The sequence below is a fragment of the Tupaia chinensis genome, unplaced genomic scaffold (genome assembly GCF_000334495.1).
Source record: "Tupaia chinensis unplaced genomic scaffold, TupChi_1.0 Scaffold138441_1, whole genome shotgun sequence".
NCBI classification, from domain to species: Eukaryota; Metazoa; Chordata; class Mammalia; order Scandentia; family Tupaiidae; genus Tupaia; species Tupaia belangeri.
Window position 1 is genome coordinate 859,441 of NW_006198338.1, and position 22,240 is coordinate 881,680.

Here is a 22,240-nt window from a genome sequence, read left to right on the forward strand (position 1 = left end):
AGAGCCTGCTGAAAGAGACCTGACTTTGTAACAAGTCCCCCAAGTGATTTGAAGCTCATTAGAGTTTGAGATGTTGTGGTCCGGACAAGCAAGTAATAATGGTCATAATCCATACATGCGTGGATCAGAAATTGGTCTAATTGTAAAGCTGGACCCTCCAAAGCCCAATTGCTTGTATTAGGCTGTTCATCCATTGAGCAACGTGACTTGCTAAGCCAGCTTGTTGCTAAGAAACAAAATGAAGGAGGACATTACTTTCCAGTACCATTCAGATTTATCTTTCTTCAGAAGGTAAACATACAGACAGGTCCTTGACCTCCAGGAGTTTGGAATCTAGTAGAGAAGATAGATGGAGGAGTTATAGACCAGGATCACAAGGGACACACTCAGAGAAGCAGCAATGACCTGTGAGCATGTCGGATGGATGCCTGTCTCAGTCTTGCTGGGACAGGACCACTTCCTGTAGAAAATACCAGCCAAGCTGAGATCTTAAGACTGATGGTGAGACAGAGGAGGGCAATTTCTCATCAAAAATCTATTTGGCAATTGGAAGGGAAGCTGTTTTACTCTTTTGAATTCTTTTTTTTCCCAGGGCCGTGGGATAATGTAGTCCTCAACAGCAGGGCTGATTTTCTTTTTGCCTTTAGCATATACCTAAATATCTTGGGCAAGTTTAATACCAGACCCCTTTCTTTCTTCCATCCTCAGCTTGGTAAAGACCAAAAAGACAGATTATACACTAGTTACACAGACTTCACAAACACTCTATACCTATAATCCTAGTTATGTAGAATCGTACAAGAACTTTGAGTGAGAGACATGTTTGGATGTAGCTTGTAAAGGGTCTCATTTTCATAATTATACTTAATGAATATTTAACATTCAAAGTCATTTACACTGGGAGCTCCAGCCCAGAGCTTCCCAAATTTTGTTTATCATGGTGTATCTACAAACCAATCATATTTGTAAGGAATACTGAGGTAAACAGGTAAGTCTCTTTGTGGTGGGATGGGATGGTCTCAGAAGTGGCAGGATCTAGAGTGAACCGAGACACTTGAACTTGACATTAAAAGCAATGGAAAGGCATTACATAGAGCCTTGAGGGTAAGTAGGAAGATGAAAGAGGTGGTTCGGTCCATTGGTGGATCCAGAAAAACTGGGGAGGTATATTAGACAAGCTTGAAAGGATTAGGAAGTCCAGGAAATAGTGTGGTGATTCATTAGGAAGATATTTTGATATTCTGAAGGCCAGTGATAAGGGACTGGGACCGATAATGCCAACAGAAGTAAGAAGTAAGACTCTCCTTCCTCCATGTTTACTTACTCAAGGAATTGATCCACTGGAAAAGTTCAGCCTTCCTACATTTTGAACAAAACCTATCACCAAAAGAGATAGGAGTTTTTATTCACATAGGGAAGACAAATTAGAAGCAAAGTGGGCAGAGTTCTTTGTAAATATTCAATGTACTACCCTATGACTGTGTTTTACGATTTCAGATATTCGAAGATGTTCATCTTAGTAATCGACCCCAAGTCAAATCATTGTTAGAGTGCACTGATAATATTTTTACATATATTTTTATCCTGGAGATGGGTCTGAAATGGGTGGCCTTTGGATTTGGGAAGTATTTCACCAGTGCCTGGTGCTGGCTTGATTTCATCATTGTGATTGTAAGTTGACCATTTCTGTGTTTTTCTATGGGGTTAAGGGAGGGGGTCATACAGCTGCTTTTTCTGGGTGTCTTATATGGATGCATCTCTAAAATATTTTTCTTGTTATCATTGCCAATTTTTTTAGAAATTGGCCAGAACGTTTGTACTCACTAGAGAGAGTGAGCAAGAACAGCCTTCCCTCCCCCACTAGGGCATGATCATGTGACAGTCTTTTTTCCTCCATTTCATCCTTCCAGGATTATATTAATGCATGCACCCTGCGTGTTTCTCAAGTCTCTCGGGTGGGATTTGAACTGGGATTGGCCATGCAGGATCCAGCTCCCCATGCACAGGGCTTCACTGCTATTCCCCAGGGCCAGCCCTCATGGCTTCTTCATAGTACTGGCAGTCCAGCCTTTCCCAAGTCCCACCCCTCATACCAGGCACCTTGTATGCTTAACCCTTCAACCTTTTCCCGATGGCACTCATGCTCTTCTCCCCATGATCCCTGCTTATGCCTAATATGTATCTAAAATAACTTTGATGATCCCCATTTCCCCTCCTTCTTTCAATTTCCTGTTTCTTCTCAAAGCAAGTTAGCAGCCAACAGATTAGGCTGGTCCCCATCATGATGTCCAGCAGCAGAAGCAGATGGTCCACACACATTCTCTTACGGAATGTGCACAGCCCTCTTCTGAGCTGAGCAGCATTGTGTGACACCTACCACATTACAGATGAGGAAACCTGGAGCTCAGAGGCGCAGGTTACAGAGCTGATAAGTGGTGACGTTGGGATTCACAGCTCTGTCTGATATAATGTGGCAGGTGTGGGATAGCACTGCTTCGCTGGGAACATTGGTGTTCAGATTAGGTGAGATAATGTATATCAACAACCCTACAATGTTACTTGTCAGTCAAGATGATATAAAATGATCTTCATAATTTGGAGTATAAAATCACATCCACCACAAAAAGAGACATATAAATTCAGGTATATCAAAGTGTAAAACATTAATTTTTCTATTGAATCCTACTGTGATTATTAGTTAAAGACAATTTAGAGCATAAAAATAATATTCACCCTATAACGGATTGTTATTTACATAATACATAAAGAGTCCCACAAGAAAAAGACCACCAAAGTAAGAATGGGAAAAGAATACAAACAGGCAATTCACAGAAAGAATTTAAGCTGTCAAAAAATGTATCAAGAAATATACACTAGTTACATCAGTTGTTAGCACAGAAATGCATGTTAAGGGATCAGCAGATGGCATGATGTTTACATCAGTGGACTCCCACATAGTCGACCACTGTTCAAGTCTCAGACCCAGACCCAGTGGATTAAAACTCACACTGGGTGCATGTGCATGCATGCCCAAAATCCCAAGAGGAAAATGGAAGAGAAGAGATTGTTGTGTGGCCATCCCCCAGGGGAGGTGATTTCTTGCTTTATCTCTCAGTCTTTCTGGTGAGTGCATGTGCCCAATAGCAAAAATCTCTCTTTAAAAAATAACAAAGAAAAGAAATTCATGTTAAAATGAGAGGCCTCTTTTTACTCTTCAGATTGGTGAAAGTTTTAAAGTTGGATGTATCTACTATCGGGAAAGATAAAGGAAAATGGAATCTCTAATCACTGCTAACAGTTTAATTGGTACAGCCACTATGAGGAAACTTCTTCCCTAAGTGAAATGATAAATAAGCCTAAATTTAAAATCAGAAAATACTACTTTCTGCTATAGATTTGAGGAAAACTCTGGCCTTTGTAGCCAGGAAATCCTCACATGTATGTCCAGTTTATTGGTGTTCATAATAGCAAAGATTCAGAAATAACCTACATAGTCACCAAGAGGGAATAAATCCATAAGACATGAAGTTTCACTTGATATGTAGTAATATTCCACAACAGCTAAAAGAAACAAACATAAGAATATACATAAAAAATGGAAAATTATCAATTGACAACAATGTGTATGAGAATTTCTTTGACTGGACTAACAGGGAATTCATGCTGGGAAAATTCATTTTCAGTGTTGTAGGGATGATATACAGTGATTGAATGTAAAATTTTTTTAAGTAATGTAAAAATAATATACATCAATACGATAGATTTTTTTTTTGAAGAAGAAGATTTTGCTATAGGGCACATGTGCTCACCAGAAAGATAGAGAGAGACAGAGAGACAGAAAGTGAGAAATCATCTCCCAGAGGGGATGGCCACACCGCAATTCCTTCTCCTCCATTTTCCTCTCAGGATCTTGGGTACACACACACATGCACCTGGCATGAGTTTAAGCCACCAGGTCCAGGACTCAAACCATGGTCAACTACATGGGAGCCCAGCAACGTAGCCATTACACCAACTGCTGGTCTCCAATACAATAGATTTTTTAAACAGTGGAAAGTAGCAAATGCAAGTTAGAAAGAAAAAAAGATAAAACTACCAGAAGACATTTCATTTGAAGACAGCATCGGAGGGGGGAAATGTGGTGTTTTTATGGGTCTCATTGATGCCTCCATATTTGGTCAAACAGAGACCAAGGTGAAGTTCTAGGAGAACGGCATACAATGGCCACTAGGAACACCTCTTCTCACTGATGGTGACAAGTTGGCAAGATTAGTGGTGGATGTCTTCAGATAAACATTAACTGTTAACATCAGCTTAGCCAGGGGTTCCTTTTTCTTTCTTTCTTCCTTTCTTGTTTTTGTTGTTGTTTTTTGTTTGTTTGTTTGTTTTTTGAGAAAGAGATCTTTGTTATAGGGCACATACACTCACTAGAGACAGAGAGACAAAAAAAGAGACAATTCCCCATTTGGTTGTAGGGTGCATGCACTTTCCAGAGAGACGGAAATTTAAAAATAACCCCCCAGGGAGTTGGCCACCCCACAATCCCTTCTCCTTCATTCTCCTCTCAGGATTTTGGGCACACACACACACACACACACACACACACACACACGCACTCCTGGTATGATTTTCAAGACTTTGAGTCTGAGACTCTAACAGTGGTCAGCCATGTGAGAGTCCAACACCTTAACCACCACACCATCTGCTGGACCCAGGGGTTTTATTATTCACTTATAATCCAGCTAAGCAACTCCCCTTCTAAGCTGAGTCTCTGAAGACTCTCCATAACTAAGTAATTGCTGAGATCTATAAAGGATGTCTTCAACTTAAATTTAGCCAATTTTTAGCTTTTAATTGAGTGTATTTAACAAAGGGTTCTACTCCTCAATCTTAACCATTCGGGAGAAGTATTTTTGAAAAGAGAATTGCATTTGGAGCTATTTGAAAAATAGCTCAAAAGAAGCTATTTGAGTGAAGAGAAATAATAGCAGACAATTTTTTTGGTAATTTTTATTTTGCTGTCATTTCAAACTTTTAGAAAAGTTATAAGAAATAATATTAAAAAGTCTTCTTTTCTCCAGATTCACTCGATATTGGCTCATCGGAAAGTCATGATGCCTTTTTTGCATAGAAAAACATACAACAATGTGTCATGACTCTTCTGACAACCTAATATTAACATTTTACTTACCTACTATGTATTTTCATCTTTTTTAAAAAATATATAATAGAGAGTGCATGTGAAACAGAGAGATGCACCCTCAACGGAGCCTTGTCATGCCATAATCCCTTTTCCCAGCACTCCAGCTTCCCAGAATCCTTAGCGCTACCCAAGTGCCCAGTGTATTTTCAGGCCAATCTGAGGATTTGAACCTGTGGTCGGCCACATGCTTGCCAGACAACGTGTTACCAATGCTCCACAGCACCAGGGCCTATTCTCTTTCTCTCTTTATATTTTTTTTTTCTAAACTGCTTGAGATTAACCTGCAAGCATCGTGTCCCTTTACCCCTCTTTGTTTCCGTGTGTTTCCTAAAAGCAAGGACATTGTTCATTCACGGCTGTAGGATACGATGGTCAAAGTGAGGAAATTTAACATTGGCTCACTGTTAAAATCAGCATCCATTTTCAAATTCCATCAGTTTCACGTGGTCCTTGATGGCTCCTCTTTTCCACACGTCCACCCCTTGTGCCTGCCCCAATCCAGGATCCAGTTTGGGATCCCTACAACACATCATGGCCATGTCTCTTTGTTTCCTTAATTCACAATGGGTTTTCAGCTTTTCTTTTTCTTTTTAGTAAATGAATCATGTAAATTCACCATGAACATCACAATACTGTTATTTTGCCAGACAAGGAGAAAAAGGTACTCTCCATCTGTCTGTCCTCCCCCCATCCAGCGGGGTCTGACAGGTTCCCGTGCACAGGAGGTGTTATGCCTCTCAGGAAAAGGGCTCTCAAGCCCTTTTTTTCTCCCACATTTGGGAGGAGGGTGGGAAATGGCAGAGGGTAAGAAATAGGGGGAATTTTATATATATATAGATATATATGAAACTAGAGATGGAAAATTATTGATGATAACATACGATTAAGCCACTATGCAGTATATTCTGGATGGGAAGTCACATTTTGTATGCTGTGATGATGCTCAGGGAATGAATGTAAATTAATCAATTCATTAAAATTTAAAAATTAAAATTAAAAAATGTAAATAAAAAAGGCTCTGAGTCCTCCTGGGCTCCCCCAGGCACCACGTCAAATGCCCTCTCTGTGGCTTCTCTCTCCACCAGGTTTCTGTGACCAGTCTCATTGACTTAAAGAGCTTGAAGTCCTTCCGCACTCTACGAGCACTGAGGCCCCTTCGAGCACTGTCTCAGTTTGAAGGAATGAAGGTACATTCCCTGGATGGATGGGTGGACGTTGAACTACCAGGGAAAGGCAGAAAAGCTGACTGCTCTTCTTGGGTTGGGCTTTCTTTACATTTCCAAGGTTTTCCTCCTTACCCAGCCCAGTATTTGGAAATTCAGAGGTGAAGGAAAATTAAGATACCATCTCTATCCTAGAAAAGCTTCCATGACAACTGAGATGCACTCTGGCTCCTCTTTGAAATCCTAGGGCAGGTTCCCCATAAGTCCTTAAAGCCATCGTCATGGGGCATTTCTCAAGTTATAGTCAGTGGCAACAGAAAGAATTTTGCTATGGGGCCAGCAAAAGGTGGTTAAGGTGCTGGATTCTCACATGGCCAACTATGGTTTGAATATTGGACCTGGAAATGAAAATTATACCGGGCATGTGTGTGTGTGTGCCCAAAATCTCAATAAGAGAGTGAAGGAGAAGAGATTGTGGCATGGCCATCACCCCCTGCCTTGTGTGTGGGGGGGTTATTTCTCACTTTCCCACTCTCTGTCTCACTCTGGCAAACACACACACCCTATGGCAAAAACCTGGGGGAAAAAAAAGAATTTATTATGTTTGAAGCTAGAAGGAGGGCTTGCCTTGCCATGAAGTAGGGGTAGTGGATGTGAAGAGAGAGAGGATGAAACCCTGAAAGATCCAGCTCTGTGCACGAGGCCTATTCTGAGATCAATGTCTAGAAAATCCTAACCATCTGTCATATTTTTCTCATGTTTTACTTCCTTAAGGTGGTGGTCAATGCTCTCATAGGTGCCATACCCGCCATTCTGAATGTTTTGCTTGTCTGCCTCATCTTCTGGCTCATATTTTGCATCCTGGGAGTGAACTTTTTTTCCGGAAAATTTGCAAGATGCATTAATGGAACAGACATCAATGCAGTCATAAATTACACCATCGTTGCATACCAAAACCAATGTGAAAGTAACAATTTCTTCTGGGTCAACCCGGAAGTCAACTTTGACAATGTGGGGAAAGCTTATCTTGCTCTGCTGCAAGTGGTAAGTGCTATTTAATATGCTTCTCACTCAGAAAACAACTGGAGAGAATCATACACCTTTTCTCAGCTAATAATACAGTGACCCCATTGACAAAACAGCATCCAATCTTAATTTCTCAAGTGGGAGCCAATGCCTGCCAGAATTGTCCCCCACAGAGATCTCCAACGTGGTTGACTACTGAGCTTTAACCTCCTGGTAATACTTTGCATATTTCCTTGTCCTTTATCACACCTGTTGTTCTCCAGAGCTTCAGCCAGAGGTGAGTGGAGACTTAGACATAAGTAGAGTCACTATACACTGTTTTCTACTCAAACCACAGTTGCCACGTCTTGGATAAGCAATGCAAACAGGTCTAGTTTCTGGAAAGAGCATTAACCAGGCTTTTTCCAGCAGCTGAGTCACAACTTCACTAGCAACTTTTAAAGTAAAAATGCCTTTTGCTTTAATCTTGTGCTAATGAAGGGAAAAAATACAAAACATACATCCTTGCATTTCCTGCTACTGTTTTTTTATTTGAACATTTTTTTCCTAGAAAGATCGGCCATCATCTCACACGTAGCTGCCAAATGGGCTTGTGTGCGTTTGCACAGCACACGTCTGCTGATGGCGAGTCTGTAGTTATGTTCCTGTTTCTCTGCTTTTCTTGCAGGCAACATTTAAGGGATGGATGGATATTATGTATGCAGCGGTGGATGCCACAGAAGTGAGTCTGTGTTCCATCGTGTTCTAGAGTGTTAGGGTCAAATCAGGGATATTGTGACTACATGGACAGTCCAAAACTTTCTGCATCAGAGCTCCAGCTGCCAGGGTTGTCTGTCTTCTTTTTCTTGGGACAAAACCTTATGAAATACCACTACCTGATAACACGGGTTCTTTTGCATCTTCCAATGAATATCTGGCACCCCAATACCCCCTAAAGTCCAGTCCTCTTTCTCCATGGTGATCAAGGAAAACTATTATGTATGGTGTACAGATGTACACTGATTACATGTAAATAAAAATGTATAAAAATAAAAAAGGACATACAAAGGTAATAGTAGCTATTTAACTATTGATAGTGATTATAATTTACATTATATTTATATATGCAATGCAATTGTACAATGATATATTATGAGTATACATATTGTGATTTTGTAATTATAAATGATAACCAGGCAAATGTTTTAAAAATATTTTTTTAAATTTTATTTATTCATTCATTTATTTTAATTTGACCGGAGAAAGATAAACACACAGAGAGAAGGAAAGTGAGAAAGCAAGCCACCAGGTCCGGGACTCAAACCATGGTCAGCCATATGGGAATGTCCAGCGCCTTAGCCACCATGACACCTGATGGCCCTATAATATTTTTTAATTGCCAGAGAGTACATGAGCTTACCAAAGAGAGATAGAGGGAGAGGGAGACAGGGAAACAGAGGAGAAAAATACATGGTGTATTGTCATCCTGCAATCCCTTTTCCTTCACTCTCCCTTCTGTTGAGATTTGAGGCACATACACACACATACCTGACATGTTTTTTAAGCCACTGGGGTTGGGATTTGAACTGTAGTCAGCCAAGTGGGATCCAGTTTCTTTACCTACGAGGCTACGAGTCTGGCTCTGTTTTTAAAATATTAATACATTTCATTTCTTATGTCATTTTGAATACTTGGCTTTCACCTGAATTTGCCTTAGGTATCCATCTCCTTGGGATAGAGATGGAGGGTGAGGAGAAAAGCTCTTATAGCTAGATGGTAGAAGTGTGTATCTTACATGTTTCCAGAGTGAGTGGTGGGTGGATGGAGATAAGTAGACAGGTGTCTCTTCCCATGCCAGGCCTTGTCTGTGGCTAGCTGTTGTATCTTGGATTCCAGCATAGTCAAAGACCACCCTGCTGGTCTCAAATATTAAAGCTAAGGTTAACGGAGTCACAAGCCATTCACCCTATCATCTCCTCTTGGCCTCAAGAACTGACTTTCGGCTCTATCTTCTGTTTCTGGCCCAGCAGCCTATTTCCATCCCTTGCTAAAGATCCATAGTGGCAGGCCTATGGCTAATAAGTCTATGCCCAAGCCAGATGAGAACTGAGAGTCTGAGAGACTCCTCTCTGTCTCATTATTCTACTCCAGCCCCTAAGTCAGCCTGCCTGCCCAGTATCCCAGAAAAATACATAAGCGAAGCAAAAACACCATCTTTGCTATGTTCCACTCAATTTATTGGGAGAATCAGGACACACCTCTTTCTGGCTCTAATTTTTTTTTTTTTTTTTTTTTTGGTCTCTCTGTTTTCTTTTCCCACAATTCCCTGGGGAATGAGGGTAAGTGTCTTTTCATCTTATCTGAACCTCCCTCACTTAAAATTTACTCACAGGAGAGGGATAGAGAAAGAGAGGGAAAGCAAGAAAGCCCTCCTCATCTCCTTCTTTTCTCTCTTTTTGGGGCACCCATACACACATGTCTAGCATGTTTTTCAAATTCCAGGTCTGGGAACTCAGGCTACTCAGATGGCCATGTGAGATCCAGCTGCCTAAACCTCCATCCACTGGCTGGCCCCAAACTCTTGATTTACCAGAGAGAGACATGAAGAATCTATATCTCCAAGCAGTAATCTAACTTGCAAGATTATTAGCCCACTGCATGATCATATTTTAACTGTCCAAAACTGAACATTAATTCCTTATTTCCACTAATGCCTACCCTTTGTTCAAAGAAATTGGTGCCTCAAGCTAAATAGGATTAAGGTCAAGTGTTCTTCAAGGCAAAAGAGAAAAATAGCATTTTTAAATAATTACAACCATTGCACTAGTCTCTACAGTGAGTATTGAATAACAAATATAAATACATTCCTTAAATGACAGCGCTATAAGCACTCATAGCTCTATCTTTGAATGTGATGGGGGATAAAGGAGAAATTCTCTCACCATCTGCCCTAACAAGCATGAAGCCGATGACCACGTGAAGAACTTGGAAGAAAGGGATCTAAAACGTATTTGGCCATATCTTGAGCTAAGAGAGCTGGGTTGTAGCTATATTATGTCCATTCTGGAGTTTGATCATTCATTGATTCACTCATATATTTTGTTCTAGGTATATTGAGATGTTAGGTATCAGAAGGTATACTAGGCACTAGGATTTCAAGATGGAAAGGACACAACCACAGATTAAATAGAACAGGGGAGGGGACCAGCAGGTGGGGTGGTGGTTAAGGCGCTGGACATTCCTATATGGCCAACCATGGTTCAAGTCCTGGACCTGGTAACTTGCTTCCTCTTTCTCTCTCTCTCTTTCTCTCTCTCTCTCTCTCTCTCTCTCTCTCTCACACACACACACACACACACACACACACACACACTCTGGTCAAAATAAAATAAGTAAATGAGTAAATAAAATTAAAAATATTAAAAAAATAGAACAGGGGAATCTGTATAAAGGATGTAGTCATTCAACAATGATCAGTAGTTTAACCGCGTCTGTCCAAGGTGAACACGCTCCTTCTCTGGTTCCCTCACTTCCCGTCTGGCTCCTTCCAATCATGTATCCATGTAGACATTCAAGAGCATTTTCCAAAAGACAAATATATTTGTGCCACTCCTCTCTTACAATCCCTCAGGGATTCTTTATCTCTTAGAAAAACAAAAAACTCCAGCCCTCCCAGCACCCAGCTCCCCACCATATGTTCTACTCAAACCTGAGCCAGGGGACACAGAGAGAGGGGCTTCCCCATGGAGGCATGGCTCTCAGGAGAGGGTATGTAGTTGATGCTGCGGCAAAGAAACACTGGTTCTATCAATACGGCAGCTAAGATGCGTCTGTCTCTCTAGTAATTGTCTTCTCTCATTAAAAACACCCTAACAGATAAACCAACAGCCGAAGTTTGAGGCAAATCCGTGTATGTACCTTTACTTTGTGGTTTTTATCATCTTCGGCTCCTTCTTCAGTCTCAATCTCTTCATTGGTGTTATCATTGACAACTTCAATCAACAGCAGAAAAAGATAAGTATTCGGATTGTCCTGATTCGATCATTTCTCCTTTGTTCTCCTAAGAGCTTCAATGAAGGATTGTCCTGGTAAAACAGCCTTTATGTTCTGCTTGAGAACAAAGAGAAAGTGTATCTGCAGAGTGTACCTGTTGAAGACCCTCAAAGAGGAAACCCAAGGGGAACTAGAAACCATCTGAATTTTATTGTTTTTTTTGTTTTGTTTTGTTTTTCCTAAGAGATTTTTTTGGGTATGTTCACTAGAAAGACAGAGAGACAGAAAGTGAGAAATCACTCCCTGGTGGGATGGCCACACAACAGTCCCTTCTCTTCCATTCTCCTCTTGGGATTCTGGGCCCTGTGTGAGTTTTAAATCACTGGGTCCTGTACTCGAACTGCAATCGACTCCATGGGAGTCCACCGATGTAATCATTACGCCACCTGCTGGTTCCAAGTTTTACTGTTTTTCTTCTGTCTTACTGTATTAATCAATGGACGTCATTATTGTTGAGATTAAACCTGATCATAATTAAACCTTAATAGATCAGTAGCACCAGGATTAGTACTTGGAACACTAAAGTCATATTTTAATAAGAAGTGTGCACTATTATCCACAATGAACATAATGGGCTCTCAACTCTATAAAATGACTAACATCAAAAAATGTCACTACAAAAATGTAAGAACCAAGTCTCAAATTAAGGTTGCTACATAAAAATACTAAACAAAAAGATCATTTCTGTCTTAAAATAGACAAAGGATATAAACAAATTATTCTTCACAGAAATATGTAAGGCCATCAGATTTCAGCAAACTTGTGTCCTGACTCTCAACACCTATGCTGTAGGAGATTCATCAAAACTACTTGGAAAGATTTGCTCACAGAGACTAGGCTAGGGAGGACTTTTTTGCACACATTGTAATAAACAAATGCTTATTTTACTAATTCTAAAACCCACAGAAGCTTTATAGTACATGTGGAAAATTTAAGAAATATTTTAGAAAATTTTTAACTGCCCTAAGGTGATCACTAAATGATAACCATTTTATACACTGCCTCATTGTTTTGGTATAATCTCTTTCTAACCAAATTGTGTTCCTTTTACATAGTTGGTAATACCTTATATGTTGAACTTTGTAGTTTATAAGCTAATTGTTATATGCCTATCATAAAATAATCTTTTCTATAAGGATTTTCAGGACTGGGACCAGCAGTTAGCATAATGGCTATGTCGCTGGACTCCCACATAGTTGACAGCGGTTCAAGTCCTAGACCCGGCGGCTTAAACTCACACCGGGCATGTGTGCGTGCCTGCCCAAGATCCCAAGAGGAGAAGGGAGTAGAAGGGATTGTGGCGTGGCCATCCCCTCCGGGGGGTGATTTTTCGCTTTCTATCTCTCTGTCTCTCTCTGTCTTTCTGGCAAGCACACGCGTCCTATAGTGAAAACCTCTCCAAAAAAAAAAAAGGGGGGGGGGAATTTTCAGGACTGAATACCCTGATCATCCCCTTTATTTATTTATTTATTTGAGAGAGATTTTTGCCATAGGGCATGTGCACTCGCTGGAGAGAGAGAGACAAAGAGACAGAAAGTAAGAAGTCTCCCCCTAGGGTAGATGGCTATGCCACAATCCCTTCTCCCCCATTATCCTCCCAGGATTCTGGACATACATGTACAAGTGCCAGGCATGAGTTTCGAGTTGCTGGGTCCAGGACTCAAACCACAGGTATCCACATGGGAGTCCAGCACCCTAACCACCACACCACCCACTGGCCTCAATCATTCCCTTCTTTTTGGACACTTAGATTGCTTCTCAATTTCTCAATCTTCCAAAACAATCATAAGCATTCTTGAAATTCTGTGTATCTCTGATTATTTCCTCAGAAAAAGTTCTTAGAATATTTAAGGCATTAGGGACCTGTCAACTCACCTTCCAAAAATGCTGTGCTGGGTATCCTCTTTAATAATCAGAATGCCTGGTTATTCCATTTTTATCATTCCAATTGTAGAACATTTTTATTGTATTTTTTATCTTGATGGGAAAATGTGTTATCTCTGTTATTTATTTATTTTTTTATTTATCAGTGAAGTTACATGCTTTTTCACAGGTTGATGGCTATAGCGGTGCCTCCCTTAAGAATGATCTGTTTATGGAACCAGCCGATGGCATAATGATTACATCACTGGACTCCCATGTAGTTGACCGTGGTTTGAGCCCCAGACCGGGTGGCTTAAAGTCACGCTGGGCATGTGTGTGTGCCCAAGATCCCGAGAGAAGAATGGAGAAGAAGGAGAGAAAAGATTGCATGTGGCCATCTCCCCTGGGGGGATGATTTCTTGCTTTCTTTCTCTCTGTCTCTCTGTCTTTCCAGCAAGTGCATGTACCCTATAGCAAAAACCTCTCAAAAAGAAGACAAAAAAAAGAATGATCTGTTTATATATCCTTCACCTATTTTTAAGACAGAGGTCTTCATCCTTTTCTTATGCAATTTCATGTAATAAGTCCAATTTTGTGACTTGCCTCTCACATATTTGTAATGATGTTGTGATTTATAGGCATTAATATTTTTATGGAGTCAAACCCTAGTCTTGCCCTTTTTTGGCTTCTTTTCTTGCATTTATAACTTGAAGGTGCTTCTCAATCCCAGAACTAGGTCATTAAGTATTTGCCTTTGGTTTTGCTAATTGTTTGACGGCTTTTTAAAATTTTTCTGTTGGACTTGTCATTCATTCGAAGCATGCACTGATGCTAACTAGCATTAGCGTGTGCTGGGGAAGCCATTCTCTCTCATTGAGCAGCTCTCTTGCTCCTGCTACTTGGGAATGTGTAATGTAGAGTCTCCTCTAGAACGTAAATCTCGATTGTCACCAACACCTGCAATTTGGATGTCAGCCCTTGTGGTTTTAGGTTTCCGCTTACATTAGAAATCACTGTTGTGATCATTCCACAGCATCCTTTAGTTTTGTTTTGCTTTGTTGTCTACTTTTTATTATGGAAAATCAACCATGCACAAAAATATACTAGAACGTACCTAAAGTACCAATCACCCAGCACAGCATTTATCGACTTAATAACATCCTGGGGCCCTCTATGTCCTTACTCAACCTTACCATTGTATTTTTTAATGGCAAATTATAGATATCACATTATTTCATTCATAAATTTTCAAAACGTATCTCTTTTTAAATATAAGCATTCTTCCATTACTACACCTAAAATATTTAACATGAATCCTTTTTTTAAAGAATTATTTTATTTAACATTTATGTATTTACTTATTTATGTATGTATTTTAATTTGAGCAGAGAGGGACAGAATGAGAGAGAGAGAGAGAGGAGGAAAGCAAGAAAGTAAGCCACCAGGTCCGGGACTTGAACCACGGTGTGCCATGTGGGAGTCCACCACACCACCTGCCGGCCCTAACATGGATCCTTTAAATTCATCAAATACTCAGTCTATGTTCAAATTGCCCTGAATGTTTCGTTAAAATATTTATTATATTCAGTCTATGTTCAAATTGCCCTGAATCTTTCATTAAAAGCACTTATTAATTCTTTTATTCGTTTATTTCTATTAAAGTTTGTTGTTGCTATGGTTTTTCAGACCAGGATTCAAATTAGTTTCTCTCATTTGACAGTTTCCTTGTTTCTAAAATGACAAGACGTTGCAGGCTTCAGTCACACCCTTCCTGCCCTCATCCATAATCAGCCACTTTTTAAAGGAGGGTTAGTTTCTTTGTGGGGTAAATGGTGTTCCAGAATGATAATCTGGAATGCTCATGGTCATTGTTTCTAGGCCTTTCTAGTGGACAGAACAACTTCAAATTCAGGACTACAAAGAAATGTGTCCGTGGAATTATGCTTACTGATCTTTCTAATTCAGCAACAGAAAGTCTTCACCAAATCTCTTCTCTTATTCATTTGTATCTCTTCTTTATCATATCGAGAAATCTGGTTCTCCTGGGCAGGAAAGGATAGAATTAGCATTTTTCAAAATTACTCATTTTCTTTATCCCACAAGACTCACAGACACACACACGCCCAGAGTGCTGTCTCAGAATAATTGTATTAATGCTATTATGATGAATGTGATAGCGCTTCTGCCCAGCATTCGGAAAACCTGCCTAACTTCTGGGTTAATGTCTAGAGCTGTACAATTTGGGTCTTGACTGGTGGAGTAATTCAAACACCAAACTTCATCAAAGTAGACCCTGAGTTATAAATGATCAGGTTTCTACTCACAGTCCAGATTGAGACATTTTCCTGGCTGTCTTTCATGACCACGGAACGGATTCTGTTTTCTTTTTTACACTTTCATCGGTGGCCTTTAAAATATTTCAGACTCTTGTAGGATTTCAGTGCTTCCGCTCCTTTGCAGAAGCCCCATTGCCTTCCTTCTCATGACGCCCTTATGATAATAAAACTCAAGATTCTAGTTCACATGGGACCAGAAATTGGCATAATGTAGCTGGACTCCCACGTAGTCTACCACGGTTCGAGTCCCGGACCCGGTGGCTTAAACACCGGGCACATGTGCGTGCGTGCCCAAGAACCCGAGAGGAGAATGGAGGAGAAGGGATTGCGGTGTGGCCATACCACCCTGTGGGGTGATTTCTCACCTTCTGTCTCTATCTTTCTAGCGAGTGCACACACCCTCTAGCAAAAACATCTGCAAATAAAACAGATTCTAGTTCACAAAGAATCTACATGCTTTTAGGCCAACTATGTCTTTGGGGGCTATTTTATCACTGTTTCTGATTTCTCAGTTTTCAAGCCCTGGATATTTTCTTTATGTTTGTGCAAATTCAACTATATATTTAAAAAGAATTCTCTTTTCTTTCTCTTCTTCAAAGGGAGGGAGATTTTCGACAGGTCACTATGTCATGAGCCTTCTGCTGCAGCCTCCCAGTTAGCTAGGAACACACCACCACGTCGAGCCTAATTAGGTTGGGCCAAGTGCTGAACCCAGGCCTTCATGTAGCAGCACCGTAGTAGTAGACACCACCGTGGCTGGGCTGAGCCTCAGAATTCTGTTCGATTTCACCCAGCATTTATAGAAATTCTTCCCCCTGAATTTCTGGAAGTGAAAATCCTAGTTCATTTTTTTCATACTTAGTAGTGAAAATATTTAAAATTCTGTATTTTTTTCTGAGAATAGTTCTGGACAGATTTTACACAACTTTATTAGTAGCATTAGATGTATTTATTATGTAGGAGAATTTTAATGGCCTCTTTATGGGATTTTTCTCTAAATGTTTGTTACGAATTTCTGTTTTATGTTGAATTATGGTTTGACTTATGCAACCTGACATGTTGTAATGTTCTGTGGATGTTTAAGAATTTATCATCTTTGTTCAGAGTATAAAAAGTAAAAAATGATGGATAATATATCTTATTTCTTCCTTTTTTCTTGACTTAAGCCCAGTTTCCTTTCAGCCTCCCTTAAAGGCCAGCCTTTTTTTTTTTTTGTATCCCATGGGAATTTAGGAATTACTGATAGAGATGTAAAGTGACTTCAAAACTCAGGACTTGATTTCAAAAACACTGCTAAAGATAATTAGCTCTTATGTTTTTCATATACTTAGGTGGCCAAGACATTTTTATGACAGAAGAACAGAAGAAATACTATAACGCCATGAAAAAATTAGGATCCAAGAAACCTCAGAAACCTATCCCACGGCCTCTGGTGAGAGCACTCGAACGATTGTAAACACGTAAATCAGTGATGTGATTGGAAGGCCATGAGATTTCTACGACGCCTTCCTCCTTTCTTTTTTTAATTTACAGACATTATCTAAGAACTGAACAAATACCCAATCCAATGGTATAAAGTCCTTCAGGAAATTAGATACATTCTATTATAAGAACCTGGGCAACAGCTTGAATTCCGTTTTTAGTGAGCACGTGAGAGGAGCTTAGTGCACACTCATCGCAATGACAAGGATGTAGTGGTTTGAACTTAGCCTTGGCCAAGTTAACATGTGTCTATAGTATCTTTTGCCAGTTTGCTAGTGTGAGGTGGAGGTGATATATACTCATGTCTATGAGTGTTTATGATAAACTTTGTATGTCAGGCGTTAGCAAACGTTTCCAGTAAAGGAACAGAAAGTGTGTGTTGTGGACCTGGCCGACCATATAGTGTCTGCTGGTTCTACTCAACTCAGCCATGGCGGCACAAGAAGAGTTATGGACACCGTACTGCACATGGACATGGTGGTGTCCCAGCTCTGAGCACATGGAAACTTGGATTTCATGTGTCATGCAATGTTATTCTTCATTTGATTTCCCCCCCCCCAACCATTTAACATGTGAATCCTATTGAGTTCATGGGCTTTTGAGAAACAGGTAGTTGGCTGGAGTTGGCAGACTCTGCCATCTATGAACCCTGCTCTACCAGGTCCTAGGGGGTAAGAGAGAAGCTGCAGCTGGTCCTGCTTTATGCTGGTAGTCTAGCTGAAGAGCTGGGATACCACAGACAACATGTGAGAGCATTAGAGTATAAGGTAATACCACACGCACAGTTGATAGCTCTGTCAGGGAGTGTGAAAGCTTCCAAGCCGGGGAGGGTTCATGGGGGATGAAAAATTGGAAAACGCACTATAGAAGAGTAGTTCACAGTCCAAAGCACATAGAATTCATAGATTTTCATTCGGACGTGAGAACCAAAGTAATCGAAGGTATGTTTAATACCCTGCTATTCTAGCATTCCCGATAAAGCATAGCATAAAGTGTTCTTGGGATGATTTCTTGAATGGAAGAATATGTTTTAAGGCAACCATAGAGTTTATCCCACTAGGATTACTGCACATGGACATGGTGGTGTCCCAGCTCTGAGCACATGGAAACTTGGATTTCATGTGTCATGCAATGTTATTCTTCATTTGATTTCCCCCCCCCAACCATTTAACATGTGAATCCTATTGAGTTCATGGGCTTTTGAGAAACAGGTAGTTGGCTGGAGTTGGCAGACTCTGCCATCTATGAACCCTGCTCTACCAGGTCCTAGGGGGTAAGAGAGAAGCTGCAGCTGGTCCTGCTTTATGCTGGTAGTCTAGCTGAAGAGCTGGGATACCACAGACAACATGTGAGAGCATTAGAGTATAAGGTAATACCACACGCACAGTTGATAGCTCTGTCAGGGAGTGTGAAAGCTTCCAAGCCGGGGAGGGTTCATGGGGGATGAAAAATTGGAAAACGCACTATAGAAGAGTAGTTCACAGTCCAAAGCACATAGAATTCATAGATTTTCATTCGGACGTGAGAACCAAAGTAATCGAAGGTATGTTTAATACCCTGCTATTCTAGCATTCCCGATAAAGCATAGCATAAAGTGTTCTTGGGATGATTTCTTGAATGGAAGAATATGTTTTAAGGCAACCATAGAGTTTATCCCACTAGGATTAAACATTTATGTTGTACTAAAAATAGCAGTAAATGTTAGGGACAATTATTTAGAATTTATTCTTTACACAGTGAGGGATTTTTGGCCACAGAGTTAATGATCAAGTTGTATTGGAGGAAGTTTGACCTGTCAATGGTATATGGAATTGCCACGTACCTCAATTGAATTGAGCTGTCTAGAACTAACTCACTTTGAGGTTCTCCTTTGAACCTGAGCTCACAAAAAACCCCAAGAGACCTAGCATGCTACAAAATCACTGGTTCCACACCAGTTGGTTCTAGGGTTGGAATTAACTAAAAGACTCACAAGACACTTTATGTTCCCACGTATTCACCAGCTTATTTCGTAAAACATATGCAGAAGGCTATACAGCCCACAGCCAAAGAGAAGTTTCAACAACGCAGAGGCAGCTGGACTGCACAGGGCAGGCTGGGCTACAGAATCTGAACTTAAAGTGGGTGTGGACTATACTACAGCAAAGCTGCCACCTCCACCCCTTCCATGTCTGTTACAGCATGTTTATCATACAGCTGTACCTGAGAGCTCTCCCTGTGTAGCTACCAGTCCTCGATCAGGCGTTTAATGAATGATTCTGATAACCAGGTACACTCTCACCAGTTACTGCTGCGCATTGATGTTCCTTGTTTCAGAGAGCAGTGTTGAATGAGAAAGCCAACATCACCTCCCCAGGTGTTCCTGAGTCTGAGTTAAAACTTCACATCAGCTGTTAGCCCACATCCTTACCTACCCAGAGAGCTCTTTATAATCTCTAAAGTCTAAATGTTGTCGTTGGACTTTTAGAACCATGAATAGTAATTGCACAGAGAGGAAAACCCAGCTGATTTAACCGGAGCATTGATGCATTTCATTTCCGGTAATATATCAAGGGATTTGGAATAAATTTCGATTTCTCCTAAAGCATCCCTTCAGGGCAGCTTCATGGCATGGCTTAAAAATCATACTGAGGTATGGTGATCACTGTACATGGTAAAGGGATGTAGAATGCTTTTTGATTATCTAATACTTGAGGTAATTCATACTCTTAGTCTCCTCTATTTGACTAAATGTTAGCATTAATTATAAAACCAATACTTATCTTTCCTTACTACTCCCATTTCTTGCCCCACATTGTGTTTCTCTAGAGACAGCCATTAATCATCTTTCCCCCAAGTTTTTCTGACTTTCCAGACTCATTCTCAACTAGGAAATGCACTTGACTTTCAAGGGTCTTCTCCAGGCCCTTAATAAAGACTTAGGACTCCCAGAACATGGTTTGAAAGTCACCAAGTTCAATGTAGTGGCCCTCTAATGCTGTCCTACCCTCCTTCTTCTCTCTGCCGTTGCTCTCCCTGGGTGATATTATTCATTCTCTTGTTTTACATTGATAGCAGTATTGATGCTGTTGAACTCCCTGTCTGTGTTCTAGCTCTGCTTCTGAGCTTCAAACCCCTACTTCTACCTGCCCCTGGCTCTTGGATGCCCTATTTGTATTTCAAAGTCAACATGCTCAGGACAGATATCATTTCCCTCCAAAGCTCCTCATCCTCTGTTCTTTGGATAAATGATTCCACCAACCAGAAGCAATAGTCTCAGATATAACTTTCCAGTAGCTCTTTAAGTTCCAACACTCTCTGACAAGTTTCTTTCAGCCTCCAAGCTCTTAAACCAATGTGCTTATATCTTTATTTACTAATACTACCACAAGCCAGCAGTATCTTTTGCCTAGATTACCATAACAGATCCTCAAGGGGTCAAAGGGCATATTCTTAAGGGTCTATAAGTTCTCTAAGTAGAAAAGTATATGCATACTTTGATTAGAGGATAACATAAAATAATCTAATATATGTACATATTGTAAAACAACCAACGTATAGTCATGAATGCGATACAATTTCAGCGACTGAGTTCGTATCTAAGAACAGTTTTCCACCAAGTAGAAAAGCAAAGTAGTGTGCACACGAGCCCAGTGTGAGTTTTAAGTCAGCAGTAATTTTTTTTTAAATGATGGAATAATTGAGTCCTTTTACTGCCTGTGAGCATGCAAACTTGAGTTAGAACTTGCACCAGAGCAATTAACAAAACTCTGTATTGCTAAAAAGCAATCTATCTAGAAACCAATATGCAATTTCACCATCAGTAAAATATAAAAATAGTCAATTTTTCTGTTTCCATTTTTAGTAATCATTGCATCAGAATCCCATTTATCTAGCCTTATCTGCAAGTGAAGAAAAATTAGAAAATTGGCATTCAAGAACTGTAGATACTAGAAAGAGTATAGAAGGGGGTAAGTAACAGGAGGTGGGAGAATTGGGGAAAAAACATTTAACAGATTCAAAATGAAAAGGTGTCTGTTGATGATCATGTATATGGTAGTATCTTAGACTGGACTAATCACACTATATTCATGCTGGGAAAGAGCATTTCGTACACTGTAGAGATCTACAGTGATTAAATGTAAATTTTTTAAGGAAGAATTGCTTTAATACAGAATTTTGGTTCAGTATAAGTTCTGATTACTCCGATTTGGCAAATGGAAACTCGTTCATGTTCATTCCATTTTGTCCAACATACATATGTGAGTAGGTATTCTGTGCATTAATATTATTAAGGTAAAAAAATTCAGAAACAGGTGAAATATGGAGACCAAGGTTCATCTTCCTACTGTTAAGTCCAACATGAGCTGTTTTATTTCAGCAAAAAATATCATCCAGCACCTCAAAGTTATATTATTACTGAGACCTTTTTTATTGATAAATATATTCTTACAATGGAATTAAAGCGATCAACCTAAACACTTAAAGCCAGTTATCTAACTAAATTTAATTGAAAACACCTAAGAGAACCCTGGGGCTCTGGAAGAATTTCTTCTCTTTTGAAAAAGGAATGTGCATTTTCTAAGGAACTGCCTAATTGAAAGAAAGAATAAATATTGTTGTATGTATGAAAGTTTCTTATGTATGTGATGTCGTTCTTAACAATTCACAATAATGTTTGACTTTTTCTCTTTTTTTTCCCCCTCAGAACAAATGTCAAGGTTTCGTGTTTGACCTAGTCACAAACCAGGTCTTTGACATCGTCATCATAAGTCTCATTATCCTAAACATGGTTAGCATGATGGCCGAATCATATAAGCAGCCTGAAAGCATGGCAGACATCCTTGAGAATCTCAACCTGGCCTTTGTGGTCATCTTTTCAATAGAGTGTCTCATCAAAATCTTTGCTTTGAGGCAATACTACTTCACCAATGGCTGGAATTTGTTTGATTGTGTGGTCGTGGTTCTTTCTGTTGTTAGTAAGTAAAATCAACAGCCAGAGGGACTTTAGACTGAGATCCAGAAATAGACAATAAATCACCCTTTGGAAGAATGTCCAAACTATAGCCAAAGCAATAAATTAGACTTCATATGTTTCTAAAAAAAAAAAAAAAGACAGGTGTTCTAGAACCATTCTCTTCTGGGAAGTTGCTAAG

At 40.0% G+C, this 22,240-nt stretch overlaps 1 protein-coding gene across 1 annotated transcript in view; it reads left to right on the forward strand.

Moving 5' to 3' along the window:
• SCN11A (sodium voltage-gated channel alpha subunit 11) overlaps positions 1 to 22,240 on the forward strand; it is an 84,886-nt gene that overhangs the window by 58,477 nt on the left and 4,169 nt on the right. The window contains 7 exon segments of the mRNA XM_006161354.1: positions 1,498 to 1,671; positions 6,289 to 6,390; positions 7,141 to 7,410; positions 8,060 to 8,113; positions 11,248 to 11,389; positions 16,955 to 17,055; positions 21,793 to 22,063. Of these exon segments, the coding sequence (XP_006161416.1) occupies positions 1,498 to 1,671; positions 6,289 to 6,390; positions 7,141 to 7,410; positions 8,060 to 8,113; positions 11,248 to 11,389; positions 16,955 to 17,055; positions 21,793 to 22,063 (1,114 nt within the window).